This window comes from Leptodactylus fuscus, chromosome 10 (genome assembly GCF_031893055.1).
Source record: "Leptodactylus fuscus isolate aLepFus1 chromosome 10, aLepFus1.hap2, whole genome shotgun sequence".
NCBI classification, from domain to species: Eukaryota; Metazoa; Chordata; class Amphibia; order Anura; family Leptodactylidae; genus Leptodactylus; species Leptodactylus fuscus.
Window position 1 is genome coordinate 11,499,888 of NC_134274.1, and position 15,163 is coordinate 11,515,050.

Consider the following 15,163-nt stretch of genomic DNA (forward strand, 5'->3'; position numbering starts at 1 on the left):
ATTTGGTTACACTGTAAATAAGCTTTATGGACATAAATTAGGAGAAGCCCATGGGGTGTCTGTCCCCACTGCCAGAAGCTGTGATAGGTGAACCCTCAGTGAATCGTGTTTATTCCAGACTGTGACGCTTCTTCAGCCATTGTTACTTGCACCCATGTCTGTCATTTCATGTTCATGCTGTGAAGCCTCACTCATTGCCATGTTAAAGGGGTTAACAAGAATTTGAGAAACATGGATGTTTTTCCAAACAGAGCACCACCCCTTGCCCCAGGTGGAGTGTGGTATTACATCTCATCTAATTCACTTCCACGGAGCCAAGGTACAATGTCACACACATCCTGGACACCAGTGTGGAAGGAGGCAGCCATGTTTGTCTAATCCCACACAACCCCTTTAAGTGAAAGGGAACATTTCTTCTGTGCCCCCTTTAAATGTGATGTCATTAATCCAAGCATTAAAGTAAAGTCCCGCTCTCATTTCTAAGTCCTTCGGCTCCTGGTTTTCTTTTGCGCTGTCATACATATATAGGTCGCAGGGAAACGATGAAACTAGGGATTGATCAAAGCACGGACGATGTTATAACAACTCTGTGGGGTCATTTCCCTAAAAAACGTCAGTGATTTCATCAAATCCCAGAACTGTTTTAGTGAAATGAAGCCGTACAGCGACATCTCCACAGCTATCGTTGTTCTGTCATGTTATTTATTGCACAGTCCAGAAATACATAGAATAAATAAAATAAATACAATGACATCAGCTACACAATACGGAATCCTGGCCACGGACAATGGAGAAGTATGAAAGACTGTGCAAGAACAAAAACTGGCCGAGCAACCAATCAGAGCTCAGCTTTCACCTCAAACTAAAAATACAAGCTGCGCTGTGATTGGCTGCTATGGGCAACAAGGTCCATGCTCCACCTATAAGGCCCAATGTCCAGGACCTGTATACTATACATATAATCACATGGTCAGTTCAGTCTTACACTCGGAAGGTCACCTAGAACTGGACGGCTTGGTTTCCATTTAGCTTTTGGTCAACAAATGTACAGGGGTGCGGAAAATTCTCTCAAGTGGTCCATTTAATATTGGGGTGTAGGAAGGAGACGACACATTCGCTGGAAACCTAAGACAAGAAAAATTTCTGTATTAGGCTTGGAAAGAGTAGTCACAGGTCTGGTCTCAGTAGCCAAATGTTTTGCATGAATACAATCAATTCCTTGCCTAAAACTTGAGGCTTTCCAATGTAAAACACCCGTCTTATAATAGTGCAAGCGGCTGTACAGGATTATTAAAATAGAGTTACTTTTATTTCTTCTCCAGAAACAGCGCCACAACTGTGCATGGGTTGTGTCTGGTATTGCAGCTCAGCTGAAGCGAATGGCACTAAGGAATACGGAGGTTTTGGGAGGTGAAGCAGCCATGTTTTTCTAATACCTTTAGGGATTATTCAGAGACTTCTATTTAAAGGGGTTGCCTGGGCTTAAGTTATACATGACGTAAATACCTTATTGGTGGGGGGCTGAGAGCCACCCTGGACCAATCAGCTATATAAAGCCTCTTCCGTTGCCCATCCTCACAGGTCAGCAACCGTCGGCTCTCCAGCTGCTGTGAAACTACAACTCCCAACACGCTCCATTCACTTCCATGGGAGTTCCAAGAACAGCAGAGCGAGTATGCATGCTGGGAGTTGTAATGGGAGAACAGCCAGAGCGCTGAAGGTTGCCTACCCCTGCTACAGTATTTGGGCTGGAAGCAGAAAGCTCCATCCCCCATATAGCAGCCAAGCGCCATCACTGCATCTCAGCTCCCATTGACTTCAATAAGTGCTAAGATGAAGTGAAGGTGCCTGGCCCCTATACAGTGGGCGGGGCTTTGTAAATTGTATATAGTACAAGTGCCGGAAGCTTCTCTGTACACGTGATCAATCCGGAGATACCAATCAGGTATAAGATAATCCTTTAATAGTCCCACATTGGGGAAATTTCAGCAACATTGAGGAAATTTCAGTATGTATAACCTATCCAGCCAATGTAAGTTAACTACAAGTCTACAGACTATCCCTTTAAGGTTTTCATGGCGTGTCTGCTGTATAGCACACAATGCACTGTGGCCTGTTCTGCAGCCATGAAGTGTTCTAAAGAATTGGGATAAACCTCTGCCAATGTGGAGGATGCGGGAGGAGATTTTCTCTTAGTCTCTTCACACAGCTGATCTGCGGAGGACCCAGGAGTCAGACCTCTCTGATCTGATCTTGTGAGCTATTCTAAACAACAGGTCTTCAATATCCTAATCCCAGAAACCCCCTTTAAAATCTGTATGAACAATGTCTTATGTAAGAGCAGATATTGGTTCAGTCATCTCTGACACATTACCTTATAAGCCTGGTGCTTCGGCCTCTTCATTCCCATAGGAATCGCACGTACCAAATGGTGTCATTCTTCAGCTGTGGCCCAAAGAGTGGGTTGACTTGGGATAAGATGGTCACCAGCCAGCTAGAGGGGAGAGAAGAGACCGGTATAGTCACCACACTGTACATAGCACTGTGCAGGGGGAAGATAATGGATACAACACAGAAGATTTAAAGGAGCACTCCCACCACATCTATGGCCAAGTGGACGGAGCCGGACACTGCACAAGAGGTACATAAACAACTGAGCATGCTCACTACAGCTCTGCAAGTGTCAGGGCAGATATTTCGGCCCCACTCCACATTCAAAGAACCTCCTGGTATGGCAGCTCAGCCCTGTTCACACTGCACAGAAATAAAAACAAATGTAGAATCTGCTGCAATTCCATGCTGAATCTGCGGGGTTACGTAGGGATTTTGTTGTGAGTTTGCTACTGTAAGAATCCACATTACATGTCAGTAAAGTAGTTTTCCAGGACATACATATTGATGACCTATCCCTAAAGGTCTTAAAGAGCTCACACGTGGGGTCCGACACCTACAAGCAGCAATTCACAGACCGGTGACTTCATATCACATCTGTTACGTGGTGTCTTTCCAGCTCAGTCCTATTCACGTCGATGGGACTGAGCTGTAATACAAAGCAAGGCCACTAATCAATATATGGCGCTATGCGGTGAATACGCTGTATCGTTCACCTGAACACTGTGGTCCCTTCAACCAGCTGATATGTGAGGGTCCCAGGTATCAAACCTTCATCGATCACATGTTGAGGACAGATCATCAATATGTAACTCCTGGAAAATCCCTTTCAGCACCAACACTTTCTGCAGAGTGTGGATAAGATTTGTTAAACTCTCATCCCCTTCGCTGCAGCTGTATACCACTGCAGATCATCCATGAGCATTACTGTCATGAATGTACCTTTAAGATGCAAAACTAGATAAAACCTACTGGCAAGAGGGGCGCCACTTTAAGGGGTTGTCCAAGATCTGAAGGTAATGCCCAGGATAGGTCAATAGTGTCAGATTGGTCAGGGTCTGACATTCCTCCCAATCTTCTGTTTTGGCCACTGGAAGCCATACACTAGGTGTGTGCAAGGGAATGGGAGCAGGGCTGCAGTTCCAAAGGCCATCACTAAAGTATACGGACCTGTACAATGTACTGGAGGTGCCTGGAACTGCAGCCGCGCTCTCATTCACTTCAACAGGAACAGGGCTGCTTCTGTATACCTTGTATATGGCTTCCAGCAGCTTCTCTGTGGATATATCAGAAGGATCAAGTTTCAGACCCAGAAGATGCCCTCTGACCGTTTTACTAACTTCCCATCACTCACTTTGTGCAGCTTCTTACAGCAGATACTTACAAGAGATAGCAGCACACCGCCGTAGTGACCAACATGGTGATGATGACCCTGCAAGAGGAGAACAAGGGGTTAATACAAAGGCTCATCTCAGCAGGTCAGCGCAGTGTGGATTATCCTATCAATATCAGGATCATGCAAAGGGGGGAAAGGTCTGACATCAGGGACCCCCGGTCATCCTAAGAACTATAGTGTATCTGCACTGCAGGTCCTCCCGGTCACCCAGCTCTGCAGCAGACCACACTGACCAGATTTAGGGCTGTGCTGAGGCTCCTTCAACAGCAAAGGGCGCAGTGTGTGTGTGTGTGTGTGGGGGGGGGGGCGAGAGCAGGACAGTGACCCCGGGATTCTCAGGGCTGGTGGAGGTCCTAGAGGTGGGGGCATATCCTAGCTATACGCCATCTCTTTGGGAGTGTGGATATATCCCAGTGTATGGGGAGCTCCCATAGACACCCCAATACTCTAAAAGGGACGGTGAACTGTCCTGGGGCTGGGACTGATGCTAGCAATCACAATCCCTGTACTGGGCTATGGAATATGTCAGCGCTACAATAGCAAGGAAAAATAACCCACAATAACATCTCTTACTGCCCCGAGGGTGACGTCTCTATAAGGGCCCACTGACACGAAGGCTACGCTCGCATCTGTGGTGGAGAGTCACAGAGTCTGTGGAGGAAAAAATGATACACAAGGATGGACTACAACTCCCAGCATGCCCTGTAGTGCCAGAGCTGTGATACACAAGGATGGACTACAACTCCCAGCATGCCCTGTAGTGCCGAAGCTGTGATACATAAGGATGGACTACAACTCCCAGCATGCCCTGTAGTGTCAGAGCTGTGATACACAAGGATGGACTACAACTCCCAGCATGCCCTGTAGTGCCGGAGCTGTGATACATAAGGATGGACTACAACTCCCAGCATGCCCTGTAGTGCCGGAGCTGTGATACATAAGGATGGACTACAACTCCCAGCATGCCCTGTAGTGCCGGAGCTGTGATACATAAGGATGGACTACAACTCCCAGCATGCCCTGTAGTGTCAGAGCTGTGATACAGAAGGATGGACTACAACTCCCAGCATTCCCTGTAGTGTCAGAGCTGTGATACAGAAGGATGGACTACAACTCCCAGCATTCCCTGTAGTGTCAGAGCTGTGATACAGAAGGATGGACTACAACTCCCAGCATGCCCTGTAGTGTCAGAGCTGTGATACATAAGGATGGACTACAACTCCCAGCATGCCCTGTAGTGTCAGAGCTGTGATACACATGGATGGGCTACAACTCCCAGCATGCCCTGTAGTGTCAGAGCTGTGATACAGAAGGATGGACTACAACTCCCAGCATGCCCTGTAGTGTCAGAGCTGTGATACAGAAGGATGGACTACAACTCCCAGCATGCCCTGTAGTGCCGGAGCTGTGATACACATGGATGGACTACAACTCCCAGCATTCCCTGTAGTGTCAGAGCTGTGATACATAAGGATGGACTACAACTCCCAGCATGCCCTGTAGTGTCAGAGCTGTGATACAGAAGGATGGACTACAACTCCCAGCATTCCCTGTAGTGCCGGAGCTGTGATACACATGGATGGACTACAACTCCCAGCATTCCCTGTAGTGTCAGAGCTGTGATACATAAGGATGGACTACAACTCCCAGCATGCCCTGTAGTGTCAGAGCTGTGATACATAAGGATGGACTACAACTCCCAGCATTCCCTGTAGTGTCAGAGCTGTGATACACATGGATGGACTACAACTCCCAGCATTCCCTGTAGTGTCAGAGCTGTGATACACATGGATGGACTACAACTCCCAGCATGCCCTGTAGTGTCAGAGCTGTGATACACATGGATGGACTACAACTCCCAGCATGCCCTGTAGTGTCAGAGCTGTGATACACATGGATGGGCTCTTTGCATTACAATTATCTATATTACTATACTGCCTCTGCGTGTAGTGACTACACTACAGTATATAGCGGGGACATTATAGATAACTATATAGATAAGACTACAGGCTCCTACATTTCTATGGGTCCAGACACACCGAAGAGCCGCCAAATATAAAGCAGGTCCTATACCTGTCTGTGTCATACACGGCTGTGTGCATGGAGCCTAATACTAGGAGCCTATCCCCCGGCATAGTGTACAGCCCCTCACATACAGAAGAAGCTGCATCGTGTGAATGAGCTCTAACACATTTTCTGTCAAAAACAGAATTCGGCCGCCATTCACACATACAGTGTTTCACAGATTCACTGTGTGAGGGACTACAAGTCTACGCATGCCCAGCTCTGACAGCTTATTGGCCGGTGTCGTGTGTTCAGGGCCCGTCTTACCCTCGGTTGGGGCCCTTCGGGACGAACCATGGGGCGGCGATACCGATAATGCCCCAGAAGGAGGTGAAGATAATCATGGGCACGGTGAAGGAGTGAGCGGTCATGTCTGAGGTGATGCCGGGCCCGGAGCGCTGTGTACCCGCTAGATACAGGACTGAGCACCGCCCCTAGTCACCTGCACTTCCGGCCAATGCTCGCCTGCTATTGGCTGTGGCTCCTCCCATAGACTGATCCTATTGGCTGAGCCGAGTGTCAATCCAGAGCGAGCATCTGTGGTCAGCATCATGTCCTCTATAGTGGACTGACAGACAGCGACTACAACACCCAGCATGTCCTCTATAGTGTACTGACTGACTGACAGCGACTACAACACCCAGCATGTCCTCTATAGTGTACTGACTGACAGACTACAACACCCAGCATGTCCTCTATAGTGTACTGACAGACTACAACACCCAGCATGTCCTCTATAGTGTACTGACAGACTACAACACCCAGCATGTCCTCTATAGTGTACTGACTGACAGACTACAACACCCAGCATGTCCTCTATAGTGTACTGACTGACTGACTACAACACCCAGCATGTCCTCTATAGTGTACTGACTGACTGACTACAACACCCAGCATGTCCTCTATAGTGTACTGACTGACTGACTACAACACCCAGCATGTCCTCTATAGTGTACTGACTGACTGACTACAACACCCAGCATGTCCTCTATAGTGTACTGACTGACTGACTACAACACCCAGCATGTCCTCTATAGTGTACTGACTGACTGACTACAACACCCAGCATGTCCTCTATAGTGTACTGACTGACTGACTACAACACCCAACATGTCCTCTATAGTGTACTGACTGACAGACTACAACACCCAGCATGTCCTCTATAGTGTACTGACTGACTGACTACAACACCCAGCATGTCCTCTATAGTGTACTGACTGACTGACTACAACACCCAGCATGTCCTTTATAGTGCACTGACTGACTACAACACCCAGCATGTCCTCTATAGTGTACTGACTGACAGACTACAACACCCAGCATGTCCTCTATAGTGTACTGACTGACTGACTACAACACCCAGCATGTCCTCTATAGTGTACTGACTGACTGACTACAACACCCAGCATGTCCTCTATAGTGTACTGACTGACTGACTACAACACCCAGCATGTCCTCTATAGTGTACTGACTGACTGACTACAACACCCAGCATGTCCTCTATAGTGTACTGACTGACTGACTACAACACCCAGCATGTCCTCTATAGTGTACTGACTGACAGACTACAACACCCAGCATGTCCTCTATAGTGGACTGACAGACAGAGACTACAACACCCAGCATGTCCTCTATAGTGGACTGACAGACAGAGACTACAACACCCAGCATGTCCTCTATAGTGTACTGACTGACTGACTACAACACCCAGCATGTCCTCTATAGTGTACTGACTGACTGACTACAACACCCAGCATGTCCTTTATAGTGCACTGACTGACTACAACACCCAGCATGTCCTCTATAGTGTACTGACTGACAGACAGCGACTACAACACCCAGCATGTCCTCTATAGTGCACTGACTGACTGACTACAACACCCAGCATGTCCTCTATAGTGTACTGACTGACTGACTAGAACACCCAGCATGTCCTCTATAGTGTACTGACTGACTGACTACAACACCCAGCATGTCCTTTATAGTGCACTGACTGACTACAACACCCAGCATGTCCTCTATAGTGTACTGACTGACTGACTAGAACACCCAGCATGTCCTCTATAGTGTACTGACTGACTGACTACAACACCCAGCATGTCCTTTATAGTGCACTGACTGACTACAACACCCAGCATGTCCTCTATAGTGCACTGACTGACTACAACACCCAGCATGTCCTCTATAGTGTACTGACTGACTGACTACAACACCCAGCATGTCCTCTATAGTGTACTGACTGACAGACAGCGACTACAACACCCAGCATGTCCTCTATAGTGTACTGACTGACGGACTACAACACCCAGCATGTCCTCTATAGTGTACTGACTGACTATAACACCCTGCATATAAAATAATCCTTTAATAGTCCCACCATTGGGGAAATTTCATTGTGTTACAGCAGCCTAGTAATACAGATACAGGATAATACACAGTAATATATTACAGAAGGAGACACATATTAGGGCGAGTTCACACCTGTGTCCGGTCTCCGCTTTAAGGTTTCCATCTTCTGTCCAAGAAACTGGACAAGAGATGGAAGCCGGCAGTCAGTTTTTAAACTCATTCATTTCAATGGGTTTGTAAAGTGTCCGCCCGTCAGCGTCTTCTGGTCTTTGTAGCAAAACTGTTTCTTTTTAAACTGGACACAAAGTTGGACATGCAGGACTTTGTGTCTGGTTAATAAAAAAAAAAACCCTGATTTCGCCGGATGCACACAGGCGCTCACAGGCAGACACTGACTGCCGGGTTTCCTTCTTCTGTCGGCAGAACGTGGAGACCGTGCGCAGGTGTGAGCTGAGAAAAATACTAGGCATCCATAGCAGCTAAGGAAGAAAAAGAAAGAAGGAAGACATCAGGATCATTTAGCTCTCTCTTTGCTTGGCCTGATGTAGTTTATGTAACCTGACCGCAGTTAGGAGGAAGGACCTCTGATAGCTCCTTCTCACACTAGGGGTGAAGCAGACGGTCACTTACACTGAGGCCAAGTCCCATCAGGGTCCCATACATGGGGTGGGATTTGTTCTCCCGCATGGAGGTCACCACAGATAGTGTCCTTCTGTCACCCACCACCTGTACTGGGTCCAGGGGGCTCCCCAGGACAGAGCTGGCCCTCCTGATCAGCCTGTCAAATCAATCCTCTATAGTGTAGTGACTGACGGACTACAACACCCAACATGTCCTCTATAGTGTAGTGACTGACGGACTACAACACCCAACATGTCCTCTATAGTGTAGTGACTGACGGACTACAACACCCAACATGTCCTCTATAGTGTAGTGACTGACGGACTACAACACCCAACATGTCCTCTATAGTGTAGTGACTGACGGACTACAACACCCAACATGTCCTCTATAGTGTAGTGACTGACGGACTACAACACCCAACATGTCCTCTATAGTGTAGTGACTGACGGACTACAACACCCAGCATGTCCTCTATAGTGTAGTGACTGACGGACTACAACACCCAACATGTCCTCTATAGTGTAGTGACTGACGGACTACAACACCCAACATGTCCTCTATAGTGTAGTGACTGACGGACTACAACACCCAACATGTCCTCTATAGTGTAGTGACTGACGGACTACAACACCCAACATGTCCTCTATAGTGTAGTGACTGACGGACTACAACACCCAACATGTCCTCTATAGTGTAGTGACTGACGGACTACAACACCCAGCATGTCCTTTATAGTGCACTGACTGACTACAACACCCAGCATGTCCTCTATAGTGTACTGACTGACAGACTACAACACCCAGCATGTCCTCTATAGTGTACTGACTGACTGACTACAACACCCAGCATGTCCTCTATAGTGTACTGACTGACTGACTACAACACCCAGCATGTCCTCTATAGTGTACTGACTGACTGACTACAACACCCAGCATGTCCTCTATAGTGTACTGACTGACTGACTACAACACCCAGCATGTCCTCTATAGTGTACTGACTGACTGACTACAACACCCAGCATGTCCTCTATAGTGTACTGACTGACTGACTACAACACCCAGCATGTCCTCTATAGTGTACTGACTGACTGACTACAACACCCAGCATGTCCTCTATAGTGTACTGACTGACAGACTACAACACCCAGCATGTCCTCTATAGTGGACTGACAGACAGAGACTACAACACCCAGCATGTCCTCTATAGTGGACTGACAGACAGAGACTACAACACCCAGCATGTCCTCTATAGTGTACTGACTGACTGACTACAACACCCAGCATGTCCTCTATAGTGTACTGACTGACTGACTACAACACCCAGCATGTCCTTTATAGTGCACTGACTGACTACAACACCCAGCATGTCCTCTATAGTGTACTGACTGACAGACAGCGACTACAACACCCAGCATGTCCTCTATAGTGCACTGACTGACTGACTACAACACCCAGCATGTCCTCTATAGTGTACTGACTGACTGACTAGAACACCCAGCATGTCCTCTATAGTGTACTGACTGACTGACTACAACACCCAGCATGTCCTTTATAGTGCACTGACTGACTACAACACCCAGCATGTCCTCTATAGTGTACTGACTGACTGACTAGAACACCCAGCATGTCCTCTATAGTGTACTGACTGACTGACTACAACACCCAGCATGTCCTTTATAGTGCACTGACTGACTACAACACCCAGCATGTCCTCTATAGTGCACTGACTGACTACAACACCCAGCATGTCCTCTATAGTGTACTGACTGACTGACTACAACACCCAGCATGTCCTCTATAGTGTACTGACTGACAGACAGCGACTACAACACCCAGCATGTCCTCTATAGTGTACTGACTGACGGACTACAACACCCAGCATGTCCTCTATAGTGTACTGACTGACTATAACACCCTGCATATAAAATAATCCTTTAATAGTCCCACCATTGGGGAAATTTCATTGTGTTACAGCAGCCTAGTAATACAGATACAGGATAATACACAGTAATATATTACAGAAGGAGACACATATTAGGGCGAGTTCACACCTGTGTCCGGTCTCCGCTTTAAGGTTTCCATCTTCTGTCCAAGAAACTGGACAAGAGATGGAAGCCGGCAGTCAGTTTTTAAACTCATTCATTTCAATGGGTTTGTAAAGTGTCCGCCCGTCAGCGTCTTCTGGTCTTTGTAGCAAAACTGTTTCTTTTTAAACTGGACACAAAGTTGGACATGCAGGACTTTGTGTCTGGTTAATAAAAAAAAAAAACCCTGATTTCGCCGGATGCACACAGGCGCTCACAGGCAGACACTGACTGCCGGGTTTCCTTCTTCTGTCGGCAGAACGTGGAGACCGTGCGCAGGTGTGAGCTGAGAAAAATACTAGGCATCCATAGCAGCTAAGGAAGAAAAAGAAAGAAGGAAGACATCAGGATCATTTAGCTCTCTCTTTGCTTGGCCTGATGTAGTTTATGTAACCTGACCGCAGTTAGGAGGAAGGACCTCTGATAGCTCCTTCTCACACTAGGGGTGAAGCAGACGGTCACTTACACTGAGGCCAAGTCCCATCAGGGTCCCATACATGGGGTGGGATTTGTTCTCCCGCATGGAGGTCACCACAGATAGTGTCCTTCTGTCACCCACCACCTGTACTGGGTCCAGGGGGCTCCCCAGGACAGAGCTGGCCCTCCTGATCAGCCTGTCAAATCAATCCTCTATAGTGTAGTGACTGACGGACTACAACACCCAACATGTCCTCTATAGTGTAGTGACTGACGGACTACAACACCCAACATGTCCTCTATAGTGTAGTGACTGACGGACTACAACACCCAACATGTCCTCTATAGTGTAGTGACTGACGGACTACAACACCCAACATGTCCTCTATAGTGTAGTGACTGACGGACTACAACACCCAACATGTCCTCTATAGTGTAGTGACTGACGGACTACAACACCCAACATGTCCTCTATAGTGTAGTGACTGACGGACTACAACACCCAACATGTCCTCTATAGTGTAGTGACTGACGGACTACAACACCCAACATGTCCTCTATAGTGTAGTGACTGACGGACTACAACACCCAACATGTCCTCTATAGTGTAGTGACTGACGGACTACAACACCCAGCATGTCCTCTATAGTGTAGTGACTGACGGACTACAACACCCAACATGTCCTCTATAGTGTAGTGACTGACGGACTACAACACCCAACATGTCCTCTATAGTGTAGTGACTGACGGACTACAACACCCAACATGTCCTCTATAGTGTAGTGACTGACGGACTACAACACCCAACATGTCCTCTATAGTGTAGTGACTGACGGACTACAACACCCAACATGTCCTCTATAGTGTAGTGACTGACGGACTACAACACCCAACATGTCCTCTATAGTGTAGTGACTGACGGACTACAACACCCAACATGTCCTCTATAGTGTAGTGACTGACGGACTACAACACCCAACATGTCCTCTATAGTGTAGTGACTGACGGACTACAACACCCAACATGTCCTCTATAGTGTAGTGACTGACGGACTACAACACCCAGCATGTCCTCTATAGTGTAGTGACGGATTACAACACCCAGCATAGTTAGTTAGTATAATTAGTACCAGTCGGGTCCCGTATGCTGTGAGTGCTATACCTCCCAATTGGGAGGACAGTTTAGACTAGGGGTCTCAAACTCAATTTACCCCAGGGCTGCTGGAGGTAGAGTCGGGGTGAGGCTGGGCTGCATCAGGTTTTCCCAATTTTTTTTTTTTTTTTTTCTAAAAGTCGCCATATTCTGACAGCCGTAACTTTTTTATACGTCCGTGTACGGGGCTGCATAGGGCGTCTTTTTTTGCGGTACCGAGTGTACTTTTTAGTTCTACCATTTTTGGGAAATGTTATTGCTTTGATCACTTTTTATTCAAATTTTTATCAGAATCAAAACAGTGAAAAAAACGGGCGGTTCGACACTTTTGACAATTTTTCCCACTCCGGCATTTACCATACAGGAAAAATATTTTTATAGATTTGTAGAGCGGGCGATTTCAGACACGGGGATACCTAACATATATGTGTTTCACAGTATTTAACTACTTTTATATGTGTTCTAGGGAAAGGGGGGTGATTTGAATTTTAAATAATTTTTATATATTTTTTTTTTTTTACTTTTAATTTTTTTTTTTTTTGCATTTATTAGACCCCCTAGGGGTGTAGAACCCCAGGGGTCTGATCACTAATGCAATGCATTACAATGCTAATGCATTGCAAAAAAAAAAAATCATCATTTCTTTTCCAAAAGAAAGATTGCAAACAAGCCTGGGAGCCTTCTAAAGGCTCCCGGCTGTCATGGTAGCGTGATGTTGGCCCTGGAGCTTGGCGCTGGCGATCACTGGCAAAATGGCGGCGCCCATGCGCTGCCTGAAAAATGGCGCCTTTGACCGTGGCGCCAGAGGGGTTAATGCCTCCGATCGGTCCCAGAACCGATCGGAGACATTAGCGCCGGGTGTCTACTGCTTAAAGCAATAGACACCCAGCGGCTATGGCGGCCGCCCGGCTCCCAGGCGGTCGCCACAGTTACACACCCAGCATCCGCCGTACTATTACGGCGGATGTCGGGATGTCTGCCGGGGGCCGCAAACTTTTGTCCCGAGGGCCACGAGTTTGAGAGCCCTGGTTTAGACAAAGAAAAAAAATGATAGTCCCAGATACCCCCCATACACTTATTTCCACAGTCAAAAATGTCCACCAAAGGGATTTTTGGCAAGTAGAAGTCTGTCATTGGCCAACATAAACAATGGGTTGTGGAAGTCGCCGACCAAAATGGCCGATTTTGCCTTTTACCTTATGTGTAGGCCCAGATTTATAGCTTGTCATCTATATAGGGGAGGCTTTTTTTTTTTTTTTTTAATTACTGCAGAAGGAACTTTTTTAAATCAAAAGGGGTCTCCAAGAAGTTAAATATTGACTTCCTATGGTCAACATTATCAGATCATCAGGGGTCCGATAGCTGGCACCCCCACACATCAGCTGTTTTAAGAGGCAGCTTTTGTGTCACAGGTCAGGTCATGTTCAGTAGTCACATCACCTGTTTGTAGCCAAGTCTCATTCAAGTAAAGTGCAATACCAGACACAGCCACTATACAATGTATGGCGCTGTGCTTGGTAGGCAGTGATGAGGCTGCAGTGCTGGTCTGAATGCTGCTGCCTCATCTAACAGCTGATCAGTAGGGGAACTGGTCCGATCTGTTATTGATGACAGGATAAGTAATGTAATGTATGTACACAGTGACTGTACCAGCAGAATAGTGAGCACAGCTCTGGAGTATAATACAGGATAAGTAATGTAATGTATGTACACAGTGACTGCACCAGCAGAATAGTGAGCACAGCTCTGGAGTATAATACAGGATAAGTAATGTAATGTATGTACACAGTGACTGTACCAGCAGAATAGTGAGCGCAGCTCTGGAGTATAATACAGGATAAGTAATGTAATGTATGTACACAGTGACTGTACCAGCAGAATAGTGAGGGCAGCTCTGGAGTATAATACAGGATAAGTAATGTAATGTATGTACACAGTGACTGCACCAGCAGAATAGTGAGCGCAGCTCTGGAGTATAATACAGGATAAGTAATGTAATGTATGTACACAGTGACTGCACCAGCAGAATAGTGAGCGCAGCTCTGGAGTATAATACAGGATAAGTAATGTAATGTATGTACACAGTGACTGCACCAGCAGAATAGTGAGCGCAGCTCTGGAGTATAATACAGGATAAGTAATGTAATGTATGTACACAGTGACTGTACCAGCAGAATAGTGAGCACAGCTCTGGAGTATAATACAGGATAAGTAATGTAATGTATGTACACAGTGACTGCACCAGCAGAATAGTGAGCGCAGCTCTGGAGTATAATACAGGATAAGTAATGTATGTACACAGTGACTGCACCAGCAGAATAGTGAGCGCAGCTCTGGAGTATAATACAGGATAAGTAATGTAATGTATGTACACAGTGACTGTACCAGCAGAATAGTGAGCGCAGCTCTGGAGTATAATACAGGATAAGTAATGTAATGTATGTATGCAGTGACTGTACCAGCAGAATAGTGAGCACAGCTCTGGAGTATAATACAGGATAAGTAATGTAATGTATGTACACAGTGACTGTACCAGCAGAATAGTGAGCGCAGCTCTGGAGTATAATACAGGATAAGTAATGTAATGTATGTACACAGTGACTGCACCAGCAGAATAGTGAGCGCAGCTCTGGGGTACAACACAGGATAAGTAATGTATGTACACAGTGACTGTACCAGCAGAATAG

At 46.6% G+C, this 15,163-nt stretch overlaps 1 protein-coding gene across 1 annotated transcript; it reads right to left on the bottom strand.

Moving 5' to 3' along the window:
• Positions 1-704: 704 nt before the first annotated feature.
• Positions 705-6,287, bottom strand: ATP6V0E2 (ATPase H+ transporting V0 subunit e2). Its single transcript, XM_075258526.1, has 4 exons — positions 6,119-6,287; positions 3,776-3,823; positions 2,375-2,494; positions 705-1,125 (listed from the first exon to the last, which is right to left on the bottom strand). The coding sequence occupies exons 1-3, from the start codon at positions 6,220-6,222 to the stop codon at positions 2,401-2,403; spliced, it is 246 nt and encodes an 81-aa protein (XP_075114627.1). The 5' UTR covers positions 6,223-6,287; the 3' UTR covers positions 705-1,125; positions 2,375-2,400.
• Between the last annotated feature and the right edge of the window lie 8,876 nt (positions 6,288-15,163).